The sequence below is a fragment of the Dermacentor andersoni genome, chromosome 5 (assembly GCF_023375885.2).
Source record: "Dermacentor andersoni chromosome 5, qqDerAnde1_hic_scaffold, whole genome shotgun sequence".
Taxonomy (NCBI): domain Eukaryota; kingdom Metazoa; phylum Arthropoda; class Arachnida; order Ixodida; family Ixodidae; genus Dermacentor; species Dermacentor andersoni.
In genome coordinates, this window is record NC_092818.1 from 204,276,407 (window position 1) to 204,293,237 (window position 16,831).

The 16,831-nt window shown below is 47.0% G+C and overlaps 2 protein-coding genes across 4 annotated transcripts in view; one reads left to right on the forward strand and one right to left on the reverse strand.

Annotated features, from left to right (window-relative positions):
- The first annotated feature begins 11,445 nt into the window (after positions 1-11,445).
- On the forward strand, positions 11,446-13,501 carry LOC126532270 (uncharacterized). The gene is made up of 2 exons (XM_050179928.2): positions 11,446-12,110; positions 12,910-13,501. The coding sequence occupies exons 1-2, from the start codon at positions 11,446-11,448 to the stop codon at positions 13,496-13,498; spliced, it is 1,254 nt and encodes a 417-aa protein (XP_050035885.2). The 3' UTR covers positions 13,499-13,501.
- Positions 13,501-16,831, reverse strand: part of LOC126531852 (uncharacterized) — a 58,991-nt gene continuing 55,660 nt past the window's right edge. For all 3 annotated transcript variants that reach the window (XM_050179591.3, XM_055071566.2, XM_055071565.2), the window contains 3 exons: positions 15,296-15,504; positions 14,420-14,570; positions 13,501-13,927 (listed from right to left, as the gene is read on the reverse strand). In XM_050179591.3, coding sequence (XP_050035548.1) covers positions 13,592-13,927; positions 14,420-14,570; positions 15,296-15,360 — 552 coding nt within the window. In that variant the 5' untranslated portion in view covers positions 15,361-15,504 and the 3' untranslated portion in view covers positions 13,501-13,591. The remainder of the gene's footprint in view (positions 13,928-14,419; positions 14,571-15,295; positions 15,505-16,831) is intronic.

The window sequence follows — 16,831 nt, forward strand, 5'->3', positions numbered from 1 at the left end:
ATTCGTGGAGACTTCAATGTAGAAATTTCAAAACCAGCGAAGAAATCTGCTATCCAATTCGTGATGGAAAAGTTTGGTCTCACATGCTTCACTAATCCAAGTCAGCCAACCACTGTGCAGAGGTCGCGTATAGATTTAACTTTAGATAAGAATCCATCGAAAGTATCAACGGAAGCCCTCAGTGTTTACCACAGCGATTACAAAGCAGTTATCAATATCGTTTCAAAGAAATAAAGTTTTGGTAGAGTGCATTTTAATTGTCTTGCTGTCAATTATTTCATGTAGAGCATTGCTCAATCGTTTCAGGGCTACGTCACCTTGGTTTATCGCATCAGGTGATGCCGCAGCTTCGTTCGCCTACCACATTCACTGCGTGGATTGGAGCCCAATTTCTTTCCGTGCTAATCCGCCATTGTGTCACTGGTTTCAGAATGAAATCTGAATGTTTGTTCACATTTTATAAGGAATCGTGATGTCACGGCTCAGCCAGAAGTAATATTTTTGCTTGAACTAAGTAGCTTCTATTTTAATTATTAGCCTACATTTGCACTAGCTACCAAGGTATTTGAGCTGTGGGTGCACTACAGCCGGTTCATGCCTCTCTCGGATGCGAAGAGCAGGTGCACTGCGTTTGTGTGGATGAACCAACTTTGTAATTCTTAGGTAATCACCGACTATAGCCGTCTCCGGATTTCAAGAGAGCGCAGATGCCGTAACACTGGTATGTGCCTGAGTATATATATATATATATGGTGTCCCAGCTAACTTTAGCCAGAGTTTAAAAATATTCGGATGCCACGTAGCTGGACACAACCAAGGTAATGTTTGCCGTCACATGGCGATACTCAATTTTTTTGATGCCACCTAATTACATTATTAGTCTTAATTATTCAATCAATTTCTCAAATATTATAATTACATGAAAGGTGTCAATGAGAAAATTGTAGAGCGACATGGAAATCTCCCGGTACAGGTTTCTGTTTCAATAAAACTTGGTGCTGGGCTAGTTGGTGATGCATTCTTTAAAACTGATGGTAGCGCTAAAAGGACGGACACAAGATGAAAAGACGACACGACGACGAGGAAACGCTTTTCCTCGTCGTCGTGTCGTCTTTTCATCTTGTGTCCGTCCTTTTAGCGCTACCATCAGTTTTAAAGGTTTCTGTTGCTCAATACGTGCTACACAAAAGTTTTTCCGAGCGTGAAAGAAGCCCGCAAATGCATGCCGCGCGACTGACCGCTCGAGGCACGGCCTTCCCGAAAACGCTGGACCCATTTGAACACAGTTTCTTCATTTAGGGCATCTTCTCTGTTATGTATGCATCAAAGTTTATTACCAGCCGACTGGGTGCAAGCGCAGAGAGATCCCAAGTCCCCGACGTCGTCGATCGGTTCCCCCGTCTACCGGAGAGGGTGGCACTGCTCGCGCTCACGGTTGCCAACCGTCTTCCGTGCTTAATACACAACATCCCATTCCCCTTACGGAACATAGATCTGGTAACGCCGAGTGGGTCTCCTCCCACATCAAGGGTACCTAGAAGCTTCCCCTGTTGCAGGTTGGCTGGAAGGGCTCGGCTCCTATGAAAGGCTTCCAGGCAGGTCAGGACCGTCTGGTGCAGGTGGGATGTGGGGCTGACGGGTGGACTTAAACTTGGAAAATTTTCACTCACCCGCGGCAGTGGTCGGTCCTGGCCAGCCACAGAGGAGTGGTCACCATCGGTTGTGTCCACACAAGTGTCACTGTCAGCTCTACCAAGGTCTACGGGATGGCACGGATACGCAGCTGATGAACATGTCTTCGCCATAAGCGACCGTCGAAGAGACGAACTTGGTACGATAGAGAATAGCTTCTCTATCGCACGAAGTGTTCTTATCATCTGGTACGATAGGGGCCCTGTGTCTGAAGCGATGACCCAGGGAAGCCACTTGGTGCTACCTTGATGGTTCCGTGCATACACAGTCGCCAGGAGAGAACTCCTGAACACCTTGAGAGCCGTCCAGAAAGTAGCGCTGTAGGGATGGTCCATGCATGTGAAAATCTGGATGCAGACGGTCAATGGCTGATCGCAGTCGTCTCCCCATAAGAAGTTCAGCCGGACTCTTCGCTGAAGTTGGATTGGGTAAGACGTGCTGGCCCAACAAGAAACTAGACAGCTTGGTTGCCCAATCTCCTTCAGACAGTTTACGTCACACTTGTTCCCTGTAACATCCTCTCAATCTGTCCATTGGAGGACGGGTGGTAGGGCGTGACTGTAATGTGCCGAAACTCGGCGAAATATTCTGACGTCAACGCAGTCCTATCGTGCGACACCAACACTTCTGGAATGCCAAAGCATGCAAACATCGCCCGAAGTTCTTTTAGTACTGCTCTGGCCGTCATTGATTCTATAGCGGAAACTTGAAGCCATTTGGGAGGCGAATTGAAGACCAGCAGAAAAGCCTTCCCCTTGAAGGGACCCGCAAAGTCGATGTGCAAATGCGACCAAGGGTTCTTGATGAACTCCCATGGATGCAGCGGTGCTTTACTTAGGGCTTGCTGAGTTTCTTGGCATACTTGGCAGCCTTGCGTCCGATGTGGCTCTCATCACAGTGTGCTGCGTGCAAGACCTTTCATCCGTATACTACCCCGGGCTGTGTGCTGTGTAGGGTGTCCAGAACTTGAGCCTGCGCGGAACCTAGTATCACAACTCGAGATCCCCACAGCACATAGTTTCTATAGGTGGATAGTGCGTTCTTCCTGGCCACAAACGGGCTGAATTCCACTGCCAGCTTCCCGGAAGGCCAACGTTGCAAAATCCAGCGCTGCACACGTGCAAGAACCGGGTCAGTCAACGTTAAGGCTACCATCTTGGTCGAATCTTGAGGAACCTCCGGCGCTAGATTGATGGATTTCTGCACTATTCTTGCCCAATTTCATATTGGTCCTTTGTTCCATGTGTTCGTCGATCTCCACTTCGACAAAGACTAAAGATGGGTGTCACGCATGCTTGAGTAAACTTTCGCTCGGGAGTAACTTATGGTCGTGAAGAATCGCCAAATGGCTGACGTCGGTGGGCTGTCGCGCTGTCAGCGACATCATTTACGCTGGCCAAATAGCGATCATCGAAAGGCGCAAGAGATAGCGAACATCTTTTATGCACGATAAATGCCTCTGTTGCATGCAGCACAATTATAGAATTCTGGCATGTTCATGGGACCATTGCTTAGAAATCGCAAGCGTTTCCTTACCCTGCCGTAAAAGTGTTGCCGTGTCCCTTCGAATTTCTTGGGAAGACGGAACAGTAATAAGGCGGCGTGGCCTTTAGTTAGAGAGCTCTTAACTCATTTGGAAGGTGGGAGGGAGGGGGGCAGGACTATTCTCATTTAATCTTGGCTCTCGGAGATACCTGGATATTCAAGCGGTAGCTTTTATTTCGTGTTTTTTTTTCTTCGTTGTGCAGAAGAGCGTGCCGAAACGCTACGTTGCGCCGGTTTTGATGAAGTGCTGTATACACTGGCTCGGTTCGAGAGATTCGCCGACTTAGCAACTGAATGCGCAACTGAATGCATGATCTGCGAAGCGCGACACTCGCCGAGACCCGGTGTGGTGCACTTTCTGCGCCATTGGCGCTGACGCCGTGGCGCCCGCGGTCGGCCCCGGAAGAGCCCGGCGAAGTGGGGGCAGAAAGAGCGAGTTGGGGTGCGTCCTCCTATTCTTAGCGTTGCTCAACAATGGCTCCAGCTGACGGGCGGCAGACAGCCTTGGCGGGAGGCCCGTGGCTCCGTCGGGCTCGGTCCGTCGGCGGGTGCCGCCGCTGGCTTCACTGGGCGAAACCATTGTTCGACCAGAGGGACGAACAACAGCTTCACAAACAGCGCCCCCTTGTTTTTGACGCGCTGCAGTCAGACCCTAGGAAAATAAGGAAATCGCACCTCAACTGCTGCCACCTACGGAATTGCACGCAAGGAGTCGCGCTCTTTACAAGCGGCTTATTCCCACAAGACAGGACGTTGCACACGCCATTGCTGGGTTTTATCTGCCCTTAGTCGTTCTTTTCACTCTACGCGGTTACTTTCTTTACCTCCTCTTGCGACTTTTTTTTCTTCCCTAAAGTAGAATGTGGCATCGTCAAGCGCCCTTCCGCATCAAGAGCTTTCCGCTGGCTCTCTTTTAACCTTGCCACGCCGGGGTCTGGTCCTTCTAGACGAAAAAGTTGTAGCCAACATAATGCTTAACATTTCTGGTTTGAAAGCTCGCGGACTGCTTCGCGATACTCGTATTCGCAAGGTCCCCGATTTCTGCGTGACGCGTGAGGTAAATCGGAATGGCTCTCCGGATGAGTCTGACTTCATGTCTGGCAAGGAGGAGGAGTCCAAAGTGTTTTGTAGCACGTTGTGACAAATGTTCGGCATCATATTTTAGTTATACATGAAGCCACTTTATGAGGGAGATTAAAATGGAAGGAACTCGAATTAGGTATTCCTATGGTCGATAGAGCACAGACAGCGGCCTGAATATTTGGCTGCGCGTGTTCAAAAAAAAAAAAGAAGATTTTGCACTCACCGCTGCACTGTTCTAGGTCAAGTTTTGCAGAACGGTCGCAGGCGTCGACTTCGTTTAGTATAACACTTGGCACAGTTAATTGCCTGGTTTCTAAGAAGAAAGCGAAAATTTGCCTGTGCTTATGGGGATGCGAGCTGCTTCTGGCGGCGGCGCAAGCGTAAGCTGTTGTCGCCACTTGTCATCATCTGCAGAAAGCAGCGTTTCAGGGAGGCCACTCGCCTGTTCCAGGAGCGGGCAACACGCGGCAGCCTTCCGTGAAACACTGCTTTCTGCAGATGACGGCAGGTGGCGACACAAGTCTGTGCCAGGGCTGGCTTTTCAGGCGCCATTTTTCCCATAGACGAAAACAGTTTCTCATTTATGCCTTAAAAAAAACAGGCTACTAATCGTGACAGGTGTTACATTAAACAAAGTCGACGCCAAAATGCGATCGTTCTACAAGATTTGAACGAGAACAGTGCAGCGGTGAGCGCAATAACTTTTTTTGAACGCGCGCAGACAAATATTCAGAGCCCTGTACTATAATTAAACGCCCAGTGCTTCGGTTGCTGTGGCATAGCATTATAGCTTGTAACGCTGGTGTTTAATTGTGATGGTGCCACTGGCTGACTTGAAGAAGGGTGGTAGACGTTCCTGTCAGCCCCCTTTGTCCAGGGCCTTCCGATGCTTCTCCAAACAAAATAAAAGATAAGAAATAAACAAGGAAATACAAAAAAAGGTTGCAACCTATAATTTGCGACAAGTAACAACATTTTCTCACTCATCTAGTCGCTGTGCTTCTTTAAGAATTCAGCGCTCCTTCATACGCTTAAATGTGTGAAGATTATTTTGTTGAACTATGAACATCATACAGATAATTAAAAATAGTCATGTGTTTGCAGTAGTATTCGTTGTACGAGCAATCCATATTTCAATGGGTACTTCGTTTATGTGCGCTTCTGCTCCGGACAAGTGTATATTAATGAACGCCCGATGTCAGCAGTAATTATCGAAGAAAATGCAGCGTGTTGGAGCATATATCTTGTTTCGGAGATCTTCCAAGAGCGGTAGAAAAATATATTAAGCTTTTCATAAGGCACATAATATCATTATTTAGGGTAGGCTCTCACCGTAGCAACGCGCTGAGCATATCACTATCATGGACCAAGATTTAAAAATATGCGAATGCTATGTATCTGGATAGAACCAAGATAATGCTGTTTGCCGTCGCTTGGAGATACTCAGATTATTTTTATCATTATGGTTATTAGTATGCAGAATGGCGTGCCAAGTACTTGTTTGTCTTGTTTAATAAGTCTCTGAAAGATGGTGTATTGCCTGACGACTGGAGAACAGCCAGAATCAAACCATTGCACAAATCCGGTGACAAATCAAATGTCACAAATTATCGACCCATTTCATTAACATCTACTTCTTGTAAAATTTTCTAGCATATAATTTATAAACATATAGTTGATTTTCTGGAACAGCACAAAGTGGTAACGAACGCTCAACACGGCTTTAGACGAGGTTACTCAATTAGCACACAAATAATTGAAACTACGCACACACGGGCAATAAATAAAGGGAAATAAACAGGCGTTATATACATGGATTTTAGTAAGGCCCATTTGACAAAACTTCTTACAATAACCTACTACATAAATTAGGTTTGGTATTAACAAATCACAAACTGCTAGCATTAATTAGCGCTTACCTTTCGAACCGCTACGAATATGTTTCCCTAAACGGCTCTTCCTCAAGTTGAGTTCCTCAGGGGTTTGTACTTGGGCCTCTGTTGCTTCTGATGTTTATAAATGACATCGTTACGGACATTAATGTTAATATTAAACTATATACGGACGGCTGCGTAACTTATGAAACAGTTCAATTGAGGATCAAGTTAATGAGAACCTCCAAAGAATCATATCGTGGTGCGAGAAGTGGCAGAGATGGCTATTAATTTTGAGGGAAAAAAACGTCTTTAAGCAAATTACTCATAAGAAGAAGCCACTCCTCTTTCATTACGGTGCAAACGGCATTACTCTCTCAGAGGTAAGAGAAGGTAAATATCTAGGCCTATGGTTCACAAATAAATTTTGACAAAGCACATAGACGAGGCTACAAGTACTACGCAAATGGTTTTTCCTGAGACTCTCTTTAAAGTTATCCACGCATGCTGTACGTCAACTTCCATATCAGTCTATTTCCTATGCTTGATTATGCAGTACCCATTTGGTACCCGTACACAGACAAACATCAGCAAGCTGGAAAGGATACAAAAAAAAGGTAGTGCGATATATTTATAATTCTTGCGGGCGTACCTCAGTTACTGAACTCATCAAGCCGGGTGGACTGCCTTCAGTTATCAACAAAATCGAGTTTGTCGACTAAATTTCTTCTACCAGCTAGGAAAAGGATAACAAATATATCACATATTGTCACTTACTCCGAAGGCTATCCTACAAGAAAATGACATGCTTCTACAATAAAACCCTTAGTGCAACGTAATAACTGCTTTAAGTACTATTTTATTCCCAGAACCATTGTTGAATGGAATGGCCTTGCCGATGATGTTGTAAACCAGGATTCATTGTCTTCATTCGAGAAATATTTACAGTAATTCTTTGAGTAGTGTTAATTATGTTTGCGTGTGCCTTCTTTCTTGTGCTATTTAGGGTTTGCTAGGCGTGGAGTGTTATCTGGTCTTGTTCGGCCTTTTCGGTGTTATTTGGGTTTTGCTGTGTTGTCTCTAAATTCATTATGTTATTCATCAATTTCCTGCTTTTGACATTGAAGAAATTCTTATGTTCATTTACCATTATATGCGTGGTTTTTATTTTGTCGTGTTTGTGCATGTAAATGTAAACATTTTTTATGTATCACACCTGCTATAATATCTATTCGAGATCGCAGTATCAATAAATAAATAAATAAATAAAATTTGCTTTGATAATAATATTTTTGTAGATTTAATGTTTTTCTAATGTTTTCATGAACTGGGCGGCATAAATGGCGCTTTCTAGAATTTTTATGTTTTACCTAATAAACGTTTTTGTTTGCCAACGTATTATTTTCGAAAGACGATTTCATTATACGTACAATATGCTGTGCAGCAATGCGGGCAGGGATATTATTTGTAGTGGTAAATATTTCTTTTTCCGAGACCTATAAGAACGACCATTTTCTCGCGGTAACGAAAGGCTTAAGTGCCTTCACCAGGCAAATTAAGCCGTGTAGGCCTACGAGCCATGAAATCGACAATCGAATTAGGAATCGGCGGCGTCTAATGAATCAATCTTCAATACACACGTTAGTTGAGAGAAAGCGATAACCGCAGTCACTTCTCTTAGCTTACGAACTTCACGCGTTACCATGAATCGAACCCCGTTTGGTGCTAGGTTAGAGCCGTCGCTTCGATGGGTGTCGCCATGTTTGTTGACGCAAATCTTTTGGGGCAGCTGTTGGGGCTCCCGCTAAGTCTGTGAGATAGAGTGCCCAACGCAAAAACGCAAACGCAGTGCAGTAGCTTGGACTCTTTTTATTTGGTGGCCCAAAACATTTGGTATTTTAAAACTCTCTACTATGTCTTGCAAACGCACGATAGCTTGCAAAAAACCCATTATCGCCGGGTGCTAGTATGAGCATTGGACACTGGAAATATAGGAACCGAGTTGAACGGTCAGCGAGGCCAGAGTAGCAATTCTTGTGTGCGAAAATTTCAGACCAGACGAGAGTAGCAATGTGGGCTTGTTGGTGTGGCATGTTGATCTGAGTTTTCTTTAACGACAATCTGAGCTTCTTAGCGCCGTGCGTGTCTATTGTGTCTTCGTGACTCCAGTCTTACTCACGCTAAAACTCAGGTCAAGCTCAACGGGAGCGCTACGTGTTTTGGCATTCGATAAGTTTATTTCCGAAGTAAAAAAAATTGCTGAACGTTATTCTGACGTTGTATGGTCTTCACGTGGCTTATTCTTTGAGGGGCTTTATTTTCGTCGTTCTTTTTCTCCTTTCGAATGCGCAAACATGAATGTTCCATGTTCAACGTTGATGCTATTTATTAACAATTTGCTGATGCACTTTACTGGTCTATTATTCCTCTAAATGTTCAGCGTGTACGGTGAAGACTTCAACTTAGAATTCAAATATATCTACCGCGGTAAGTAGTGAACACCTTAAGCATGAAGGATCAATGAAACGAAATATGCTGTGTCTAAACGAACTGCCGCATTTCTTATTTTATGTGAGCGTCGGTTGCAACGCTAACTGCGAAATATTGTTTGCTCTTTATTTTCAGGTGAGGTCCTACTATGAATATGCTATGAAGTTATCGTCACAGTGTAAGTCCCAAAGTAAACTTTATAAGCCCGTCTTGCCCGACTGTGTGTGTGTACGTGAAGGGGGGGGGGGGGGGTGTCAATGAAGGCGGGTCAACACGAACACCGGCAGAACGAGAAGGAAAACATGCCTTATCGTTCTACTTGTGCCCGCGTTTGCAAGCCTTGCATTTCCCTGCTATAATCACTATAGGAAATTTTTAGAGTTGCAGGCGTTTTAATGCTACTCAGCTGCATGCAGAACTAGGTGCTGCCGGTACAGCGCTTACCCTTGTGCATTGCTGGAAGTGATGCACCCGCAAATCCAATTTCGATTGCCTATACTTCAGCATGCTCTAGAGTAAATGTTTGATGAACCGGGGTAATGTGCTGCAGACAGGCCAGACGCTCTAAGGCACCTTTTTCTGGTTAATTAAACATATATGTCGCGGAGTGCTTCCGTCTGTCGTGCCATCGTCAACACATTATATCTCAGTACAGTGGTTCATGATATTGAACGGTGCGTGTGCTTCCAATTGAGGCGACACTTCTACATACTGCCATCATACTGTTGTTAATAATGGGCAAACGTGTTGTAGGGGCGCAGCATTAGATTGGAAAATAGTTCTGCGCTGATAGATAACGGCGATAATCTTACTTCATATTTTTGTAAACAGAAAGCAAACTGGTTCACAGGAAAATATAAACTTGAATTGGCCAACAGTAGGGTGAGCTTTAGGAAATTGTCTCACCCTTTTAATAGTTGGGGTCGGGCATTTTTAAAGAGGTAGCTGGCCCATGCCGTCGTCCGACTCATCCACGCTAGACTCTGTTGAAGGGAGGAACTTGTTTTCATCGTGAACGAGGAGTACTTGGTTTACTTACAATATCTACATGAAGAGTGGAGAAGGTCACGCCTCGTCAGTCTGGCATGACTGTGATGGACCCACTTATGGGGGCAAAGGTTCGTGTTCTCAATGTTTTAACGGTTCTCTTAGGCGGAGCCTCCGAGAACCCAATTGAGGACAAAGCCGTTGGTTTGAACACACACACAAAGATTTTAATCAAAAATAAAAAGGCATAAAGCAAATAGAACGATACAGAAAGCATGCATAAAATAAACATTCAAGAAAACATTGCGGTAAAGAACACACTTAGGGCTTTAACGAGGGCGCGAGTCCGGGCTTGCCACGAGGGCGGGGACGCGTCGCAGTCTCGACGCGGCAACGCGGCGACAAGCTGGCAGAAGGAGTGGCGCCGGTCTCACCAAAGGTCGCGGCGTAGGTTGACCGACCGGGCGCCGGGAGCGCGCCAGCTCTGGCGAGGCGAGGTAAAGTGGGCGGCTTGGTGGCAGGAGTGGACGGCGGCGGCGTTCTGGCCGGGCAGAGAGCTCGGGCCCGTAGCCCGACTGCTCCCCTCTCGCCCACGGCGCGGAAGCTCGAACGCCGGCCTCGGGCAGCAGGCGGCACGGCAGACGGGGGTGGCGTTCTGGCCGGGCAGCTGGCGTAGAACTCGGGCCCGAAGCCCGACTGTTCTCGTCCTGCCCACTGGCGCAGAAGCTCACCGGCGTTGAGGAGCTGACGGCACGCTCGGGTAGACGGGCGACGCACAGGAACAGGTTGGCAGGAGGCCCCGGGCGGGTGAAGTCCTGGTGGGCTCGGGTCCGGAACCCGACGGCCCGTCTTCAACGCCCGCTCCGGTGGTTGACCTCCTCCTGCCGTAGTTTCCTGGGACTCTCCTGGCGTCTCCCCGGCGTCTCCCTGCGTGTCCTCTTGCGTGTCGCCACCCGTTCTGCCAGCGCACCACGCTTTTTCTTGTGGTATGGCCGATTGGCCGATTGATGGACCACGGGGCGTCGGCCGTATGGCCGACGCCCCGTGGTCTTTTCTAATTGGTTGCTTTTTTTCTTTTTGTTGTCTTTCCTGCGCCGCGCGTTCACGTGCCGGGCGCTCTTCGGCGTCGTCGTTTTCCTCCTTCCAGCTCGGCGCGCGTGCACTCGGCGTCGTCTGCTCTCGACCGCCCCGATCACCGCACCACGTCGCGCACCACACATCACAATGACTCAATTGAAGCAGACTAGGGAGCCGAAAAGGTCCGTCTAATACCACTGACACACGGGCACAACTAAAGTCGTTTCCAGTAAACCCCTTTTGCTACTCTGAAGGACCCTTTGCAGAAAGGAGTTGCGCCGATGACACATGGCACCGCACTAAACTTCTTTAGATAGTTCCTCAGATGAACGCCGCAAGAAAAATAGCGCTGGCTGTTAAAGCCACAAGAGAGAAAACATTCTTAAAAAGCTGCGTATTTAATTACACTTAGCTACTGTCGAACCTAAAAATATATTTTTTTCATTGTTGATGGCTAATAATGCTTATAGTTGTTTATATTATTCGTGTTTTTGCGTTGTTAGCAGCCATTTAACTTGGTCCAGCAACTATGTGCAGCCGGTGTTTTGCTGTGCGTGCTGTTCATTCTGGTGATGCCCACGTTTCTGTCGTCCTTTCTCACGTCTTTGTCGTCCCTTACTTCGTGCGCGCAGGCGTAACGCGTTTTATTCAATATTCCAACAACTGTGATCGCGTGACAGAACTGCGCAGTTGCAACATGGCTCAGCGAAGCGCTAGCGACGAAGCAAGACTTGAGGTCGCTCTGATGCTTGTCGCTCTCGGATCCCTTGAAGATGAGATAAACGCCGCAAAGGCGAAAGTAGAAACCATCAAACGTCGACTCATCATGAACAGCTTCATGTTGACAGCGTCGGCACTGTCCCTTCGAGCCGCCAACCGCGAAAGGTGGACCTACGTGCGCAACGAACGATGGTTTGAAGACACAGTGCCCTGCCTTGGTGACGGCCACTTTAAGCAAAGTTTTCGAGTGAGCCCAGCCACCTTCCGTTATCTTGTGGACTGTCTGCGTCCTTCGCTGGAGAGGGTTACAACGAATATGCGCGAGTGCATTGCGGTGGAAAAAGTGGTGGCCATCGGCTTATTCAAACTGTGCTCCGTGGCAGAGGACCGAGTCGTGGCCACTGTCTTTGGCGTCGGACAATCAACGGTGAATGGCATTTATCGAGAGTTTTGCGAAGCCGTCATTTCCGTCTTGGAAAAGGACTGGCTCAAGATGCTGCGTCCAGCGGACATGGACGAACACATTCGCGAATTCATGGCCGTCTGTGACTTTCCCCAAGCCGTAGGAGCCCTCGACGGCTGCCACTTTCCCGTGTCGCCGCCGGAAGAACATGCCACTGACTATTATAACTATAAGGGATGGTAAGTTGGTTTCGCCTATTTGAGTAATTAACCTTCGTGCCTAAGACATTGTACTCGATGCACGCTTAATGTGCCTTTTAGCGTTTGCGGGTTACAAATTAGAAGCGCATTTTAACAGCACCGCATTTAGCTTGAATAACCACCGTAATTGTCCTCACAAATGGAGTCCTGCAACTTGTTTTGCTAGGATGTACAACCGCGCGTATTTTTTGCAATTACAGCGATGCAAAAGAAAATCCTCGCTACAAGCTTACCAAAAACAAAGCCTACCGAGAAAATAAGTTTAATAAGTGTTCACGTAACTATAGCATACGAGAAGGAGAAGTATGTTGCAATTCACTTTCGAGGCCTTGAAGCAGCTAAAGGCATTATCACGACAGAAAATTTCTATTGAAAAAATTGGCAGTCGTAGCTTGCAGGAGCCGCCAAATGCTACGAAGCGTCGTGGCAACCAAGACGAACATAGCCTCAAATTTATTTACTTGGCGTGATACACAGTGAAGATATGATCAGGAGAGCTTTAGGAGATTGTACATATAGGGCTAATGTTAGGAAATTACTTGAATATGAGGCCGATGTCAATGTTCTGAGGTGAAAGGACCATAGACACAAATAAGAGATATATTATGTGTGTTGTCTAGTGCCTTTCACCTCACGAAATGCCAAGCCAACATGTCCAGTTTTCCATCCCAACGTCTTGTCAACGCGTTCATGGATTGTTCTTAATCTATTAACATCAAAATTGCAACCGCTTTTAAATAAGACGTTCTTATTGACTCGACTACTGTGTATATGTTCATTTTTGCACGCACAGCATTATTCTTCTGGCTCTCGTGGACCACAAGTACCGTTTCAGGTATATAAACGTGGGTGCCCCTGGAAGAAGCCACGACTCTCACGTTTACCGAATGTCGAGCCTCTCCCAGATGGTTGCAAGTCCCCTTTTTAAGGCTCCGGCTGCAGCAATTGGAGGAGTTGCCGTCCCACCTCTGATATTGTGCGACCAAGCATTCCCACTAACACCAAATCTCATTAAGCCATTTGGACACAACGGTCCACTGAATGAAGACCAGAGAACATTCAATTACCACATCAGCCGAGCAAGACGTATAGTAGAAAACGCTTTTGGGAGACTTAAAGCAAGATTTCGCTTCACGTCGAAGAGAATGGAATGTGATATTGACAATGCCCGCCTGGTGATTCGGGCATGCTGCGTGCTCAACAACATTTGTGAGCATTTCAATGATGCAGTTCAGTTTCAGTGGCTCCAGGATGTACAACAGTCTAACAACCAACTGCCCCAGCCAGTGCGTAGTAGCGATTCTGAAATTGGAAATGCAGCCAGTGTGCGTTCTGCACTCGTGGACTACTTCAGACAGAGGGTGTAGACCTTGGTAGCTCACTTCTAGAAATTGGGCCCCAACATGCAAGTGCTTTGTGCTCACACTCGTGAATAAAACAAAGTGACCATTTTTTCTGCCTCAAGTTTTATTAAAAAAACCAACAACTGCATTCACGAGCTTTTCTTGCAGCTGCAGGTGTTTGCTTCGCAGCTCGAATTCAGTTTCTTGTGCCCGTTCAAGTTGCTCTCGCAGCATTCTCTGTTCGGCAAGTATGGCACCTTGAATTTCCGTCGCTGTCGTCATGGTCCGCCGTCGCTTCCTCGTTTTGCGCGCTACTGTGCTCGTTTCGAGGCTCACAGCAGACTGCACGGTGGGTGAAGGTGGTGGTGGCTCTTCTGTCGGCGTTCCTGGCACCGATGTGCCTTCACTGTCGGTCATGTCTGAAGTGAGACCGCTCTCCATGTCAGAGATCAGCTGTAAACATTTAAGAAAAAAAAACTGCTACACAGATTGCAAGCAAAATATTTCACCAGAGGCAGCGCATAGCAGCCTCTTAAGTGTAACAGACACGGCCACTTCGTTATAGCCACAATCACACCTGTTGATAATTACATTGAAGAAATGAACTGCACAAATGGGGACAGAATTTTTCATGATGCAGTACAATATTGCACCAAACACGACAGCCTTTCTCGGAATCTAGGGGCGTCCTCCAAAAAAAAAAACAATCTTAAAGTAACAAAAGCACCTTTATCATGCAAAGCAAAGGTCTCTTCAATTTGGCAGTGCAGAAAGCGACTTCACTTGTGAAGAAAGCGCAGCCAAATCGAGGAGACAAAGTTTCACAAATCTCTCAAAAGAAATGTGAACTTCTGTGAGTCAAATTGTGGTAAAACATAAGCGTAAATGCATGAGCATTTACTGATTGCAGGGAAGTTGCACAATGGTGGTTTATTCATTGCATACCTTTTCAACAGTGTCACTGCTGCTGTTGCAGCAGCTCTCCTCCATGAGCGATGAGTCGTTTATGGGTAAACAACCAATAAATCTTTTAATTTCGTTGAAGTACGGCCACGTCGGTGGCGAAGACCCAGTTGTTAGGTCTCGTTCATGTTTTCTAAAACAAAGAAGATCACAGTCGATTTCAGTTGTGAAGCACCAAAAGCAAGGACATTACAATGAGCAGCGTAGAAATACATAAAAAAGCTATGCAAGCTTATCAGAATTTTATTGCTGCCTGAAAGCAAGTTCACCTGTGTGACAAACTAAACGAGTACTTTTGACCACGGCAGCTTTTTTGGTAATGAATCAAAATAAATAAAAGTCGTGCCAATTAAATGCTAGGCGGAAACATCCCTAGCTATTGTTTGCACAGGAGGTAACAACGTGCCTTTTCATTGACGGCACAATTTTTCACCTCACAAGGCTTCAATCTTCTTTTTTTTTGTGTAGACTAAAGCGTACTTAAGGTTATAGTTCCCAAGACATCAGACACGTGGAAATTGTAAACCTCGAGTACACCCGGCTGACCTAAAGAGAAGCACCGCGAGACACATGGTAGGAAGCCGCCGCGTTCGCGGCAGCATTGTGGCCGTACACTTCATATGCGAACATAGCTGTTCTGACACTACTGCACGTTGTATGTCGTCGGCATGCTTTCGCTCACAGCTGATTCAATAACGCAACATGGCTCTACCATACACCACGCAGGGCACCGATCTCGGAACTTTGACTTTAGCGATAAAATATCAAGTTCTCTGTCAAGCACAAACACACGCTAAACATACAAGCACAGCGCTCGCGACCACACACAGCGAGAAGAACAATAAATCGACGTCTTACCTGTATGTCTGAGTCAAGTTATCTATTTTACTGTGGACTTGTGCCCGCGTGCGGGGAAGGCCCATGCTGCTGAGGCTTTTGGCAATCTTGTCGTACACCCCGCCGTTGTTTGTGACCTCGTAAAGCGTCCAGGTGGTCCTCCCACAGCTTTATAAGCGTCCAGGTCGCCTTTTCGGACCACTGGACGCGTGGTTTCTTCTGAGTATTTTCTGCGGGTGGTGGTGGTGGAAAGCATTTTTTAAGGAAGAGAGTTGTGGACTCGCGCAGGAGCCCTACATACTAGGTGGAGTCCCTAGTCCGGGACCCCATTGGTCGAAGCCGCCAGCCTGGCCCTCTTGACCAAGGCCTTTTGGGCCTGAAGGTCTGAGCAACCAAGCAGGGCCGCCTCCCAGTCCTCTCGGGCAGGGTTGGGGTGGAGGGTGAGAGCCGAATTTTGGTGGCAGGCCCACACCATGTGATAAGTGTCAGCCACCTCGCCACAGTGTTGGCGCCTGCCAGTGATCGCAGGATCAAAATGTTTCATTACTGCCGGGCACAGCATTGTGTTGGTGTATAAGCGAAGTAGAACGCGTTCGTTCGCTTTCCCCAGTCCTTTAGCTGGGGCTGAGTACCGGCGATGGCTATCCTTATAATAGGTAGAAATGTCTTTGAAAGTTAAGAGAATTCCGCCTTCTTGTTCCAGCATCTCAGGGCCCAAAGGGGACGCCCGGTAAGTGAGTGCTCGGGCTACCGCATCAGCAGCTTCATTCCCTTGAAGGCCCTGATGGCCAGGAGTCGAAACTATACAGCGGGGGGTTGGATCGACATCCTTGCTGCAGTTTTTCAGTATTCGCTCGGCCAATAGGGTGACCCAACCAGCCTCGTAATTACGGCACGCGCCACGCGAATCCGTAATGCTATATTTAGGGCGCTGATTGTGCAGTCTTCATCTCGCGACGTAAACACACCACATGCGCGCAGCAAACGACGACGACACTGCCGGAATTCAACATGGCGGCACTAGCGACGTTATGCGAGCGTTTGAGAGTATAGCTAGAGGTAATCTTCACGATTCGACAAATTGTATTACCGCTAACAATTAAAACATTTTCGCAAGGTAAAAAAAATACCTATGCATGGGCACCGTAGTTGTGTGGCAGGTTTCCTTCTATTGACGAGTTGTGCACGCTGTGTGCGAGAGTAACTCCTTTTCCGCTCGAAAAGTAGTTGCGCGATCTCCTTTCCCGAAAAGAAACTTTGCCGTAAAGGAGATAGTCCTTTGTCGTGTGTCACTGCACTTGAACGCCTTTCCGGTAGATGTCCCCTTACCTAAAGGACTTTAGAGTGCCCGTGTGTGTCAGGGGTATAAGTCCCCTTTGATCTGTGTGGATCCCTAGGCCTGGAAAATCTGCCGCCCTACCTTCGTCCAATCGGAGCGTCCAAAGTCGTCGGACCCACGTTGAGGGCGAGGCTTGACACAATGACTCCCGCACCTTTGTTCACTGAACAGACAGAAATCAGGGGAGCGGCGTAGACGGGGATTGTCGCGCTTGACTC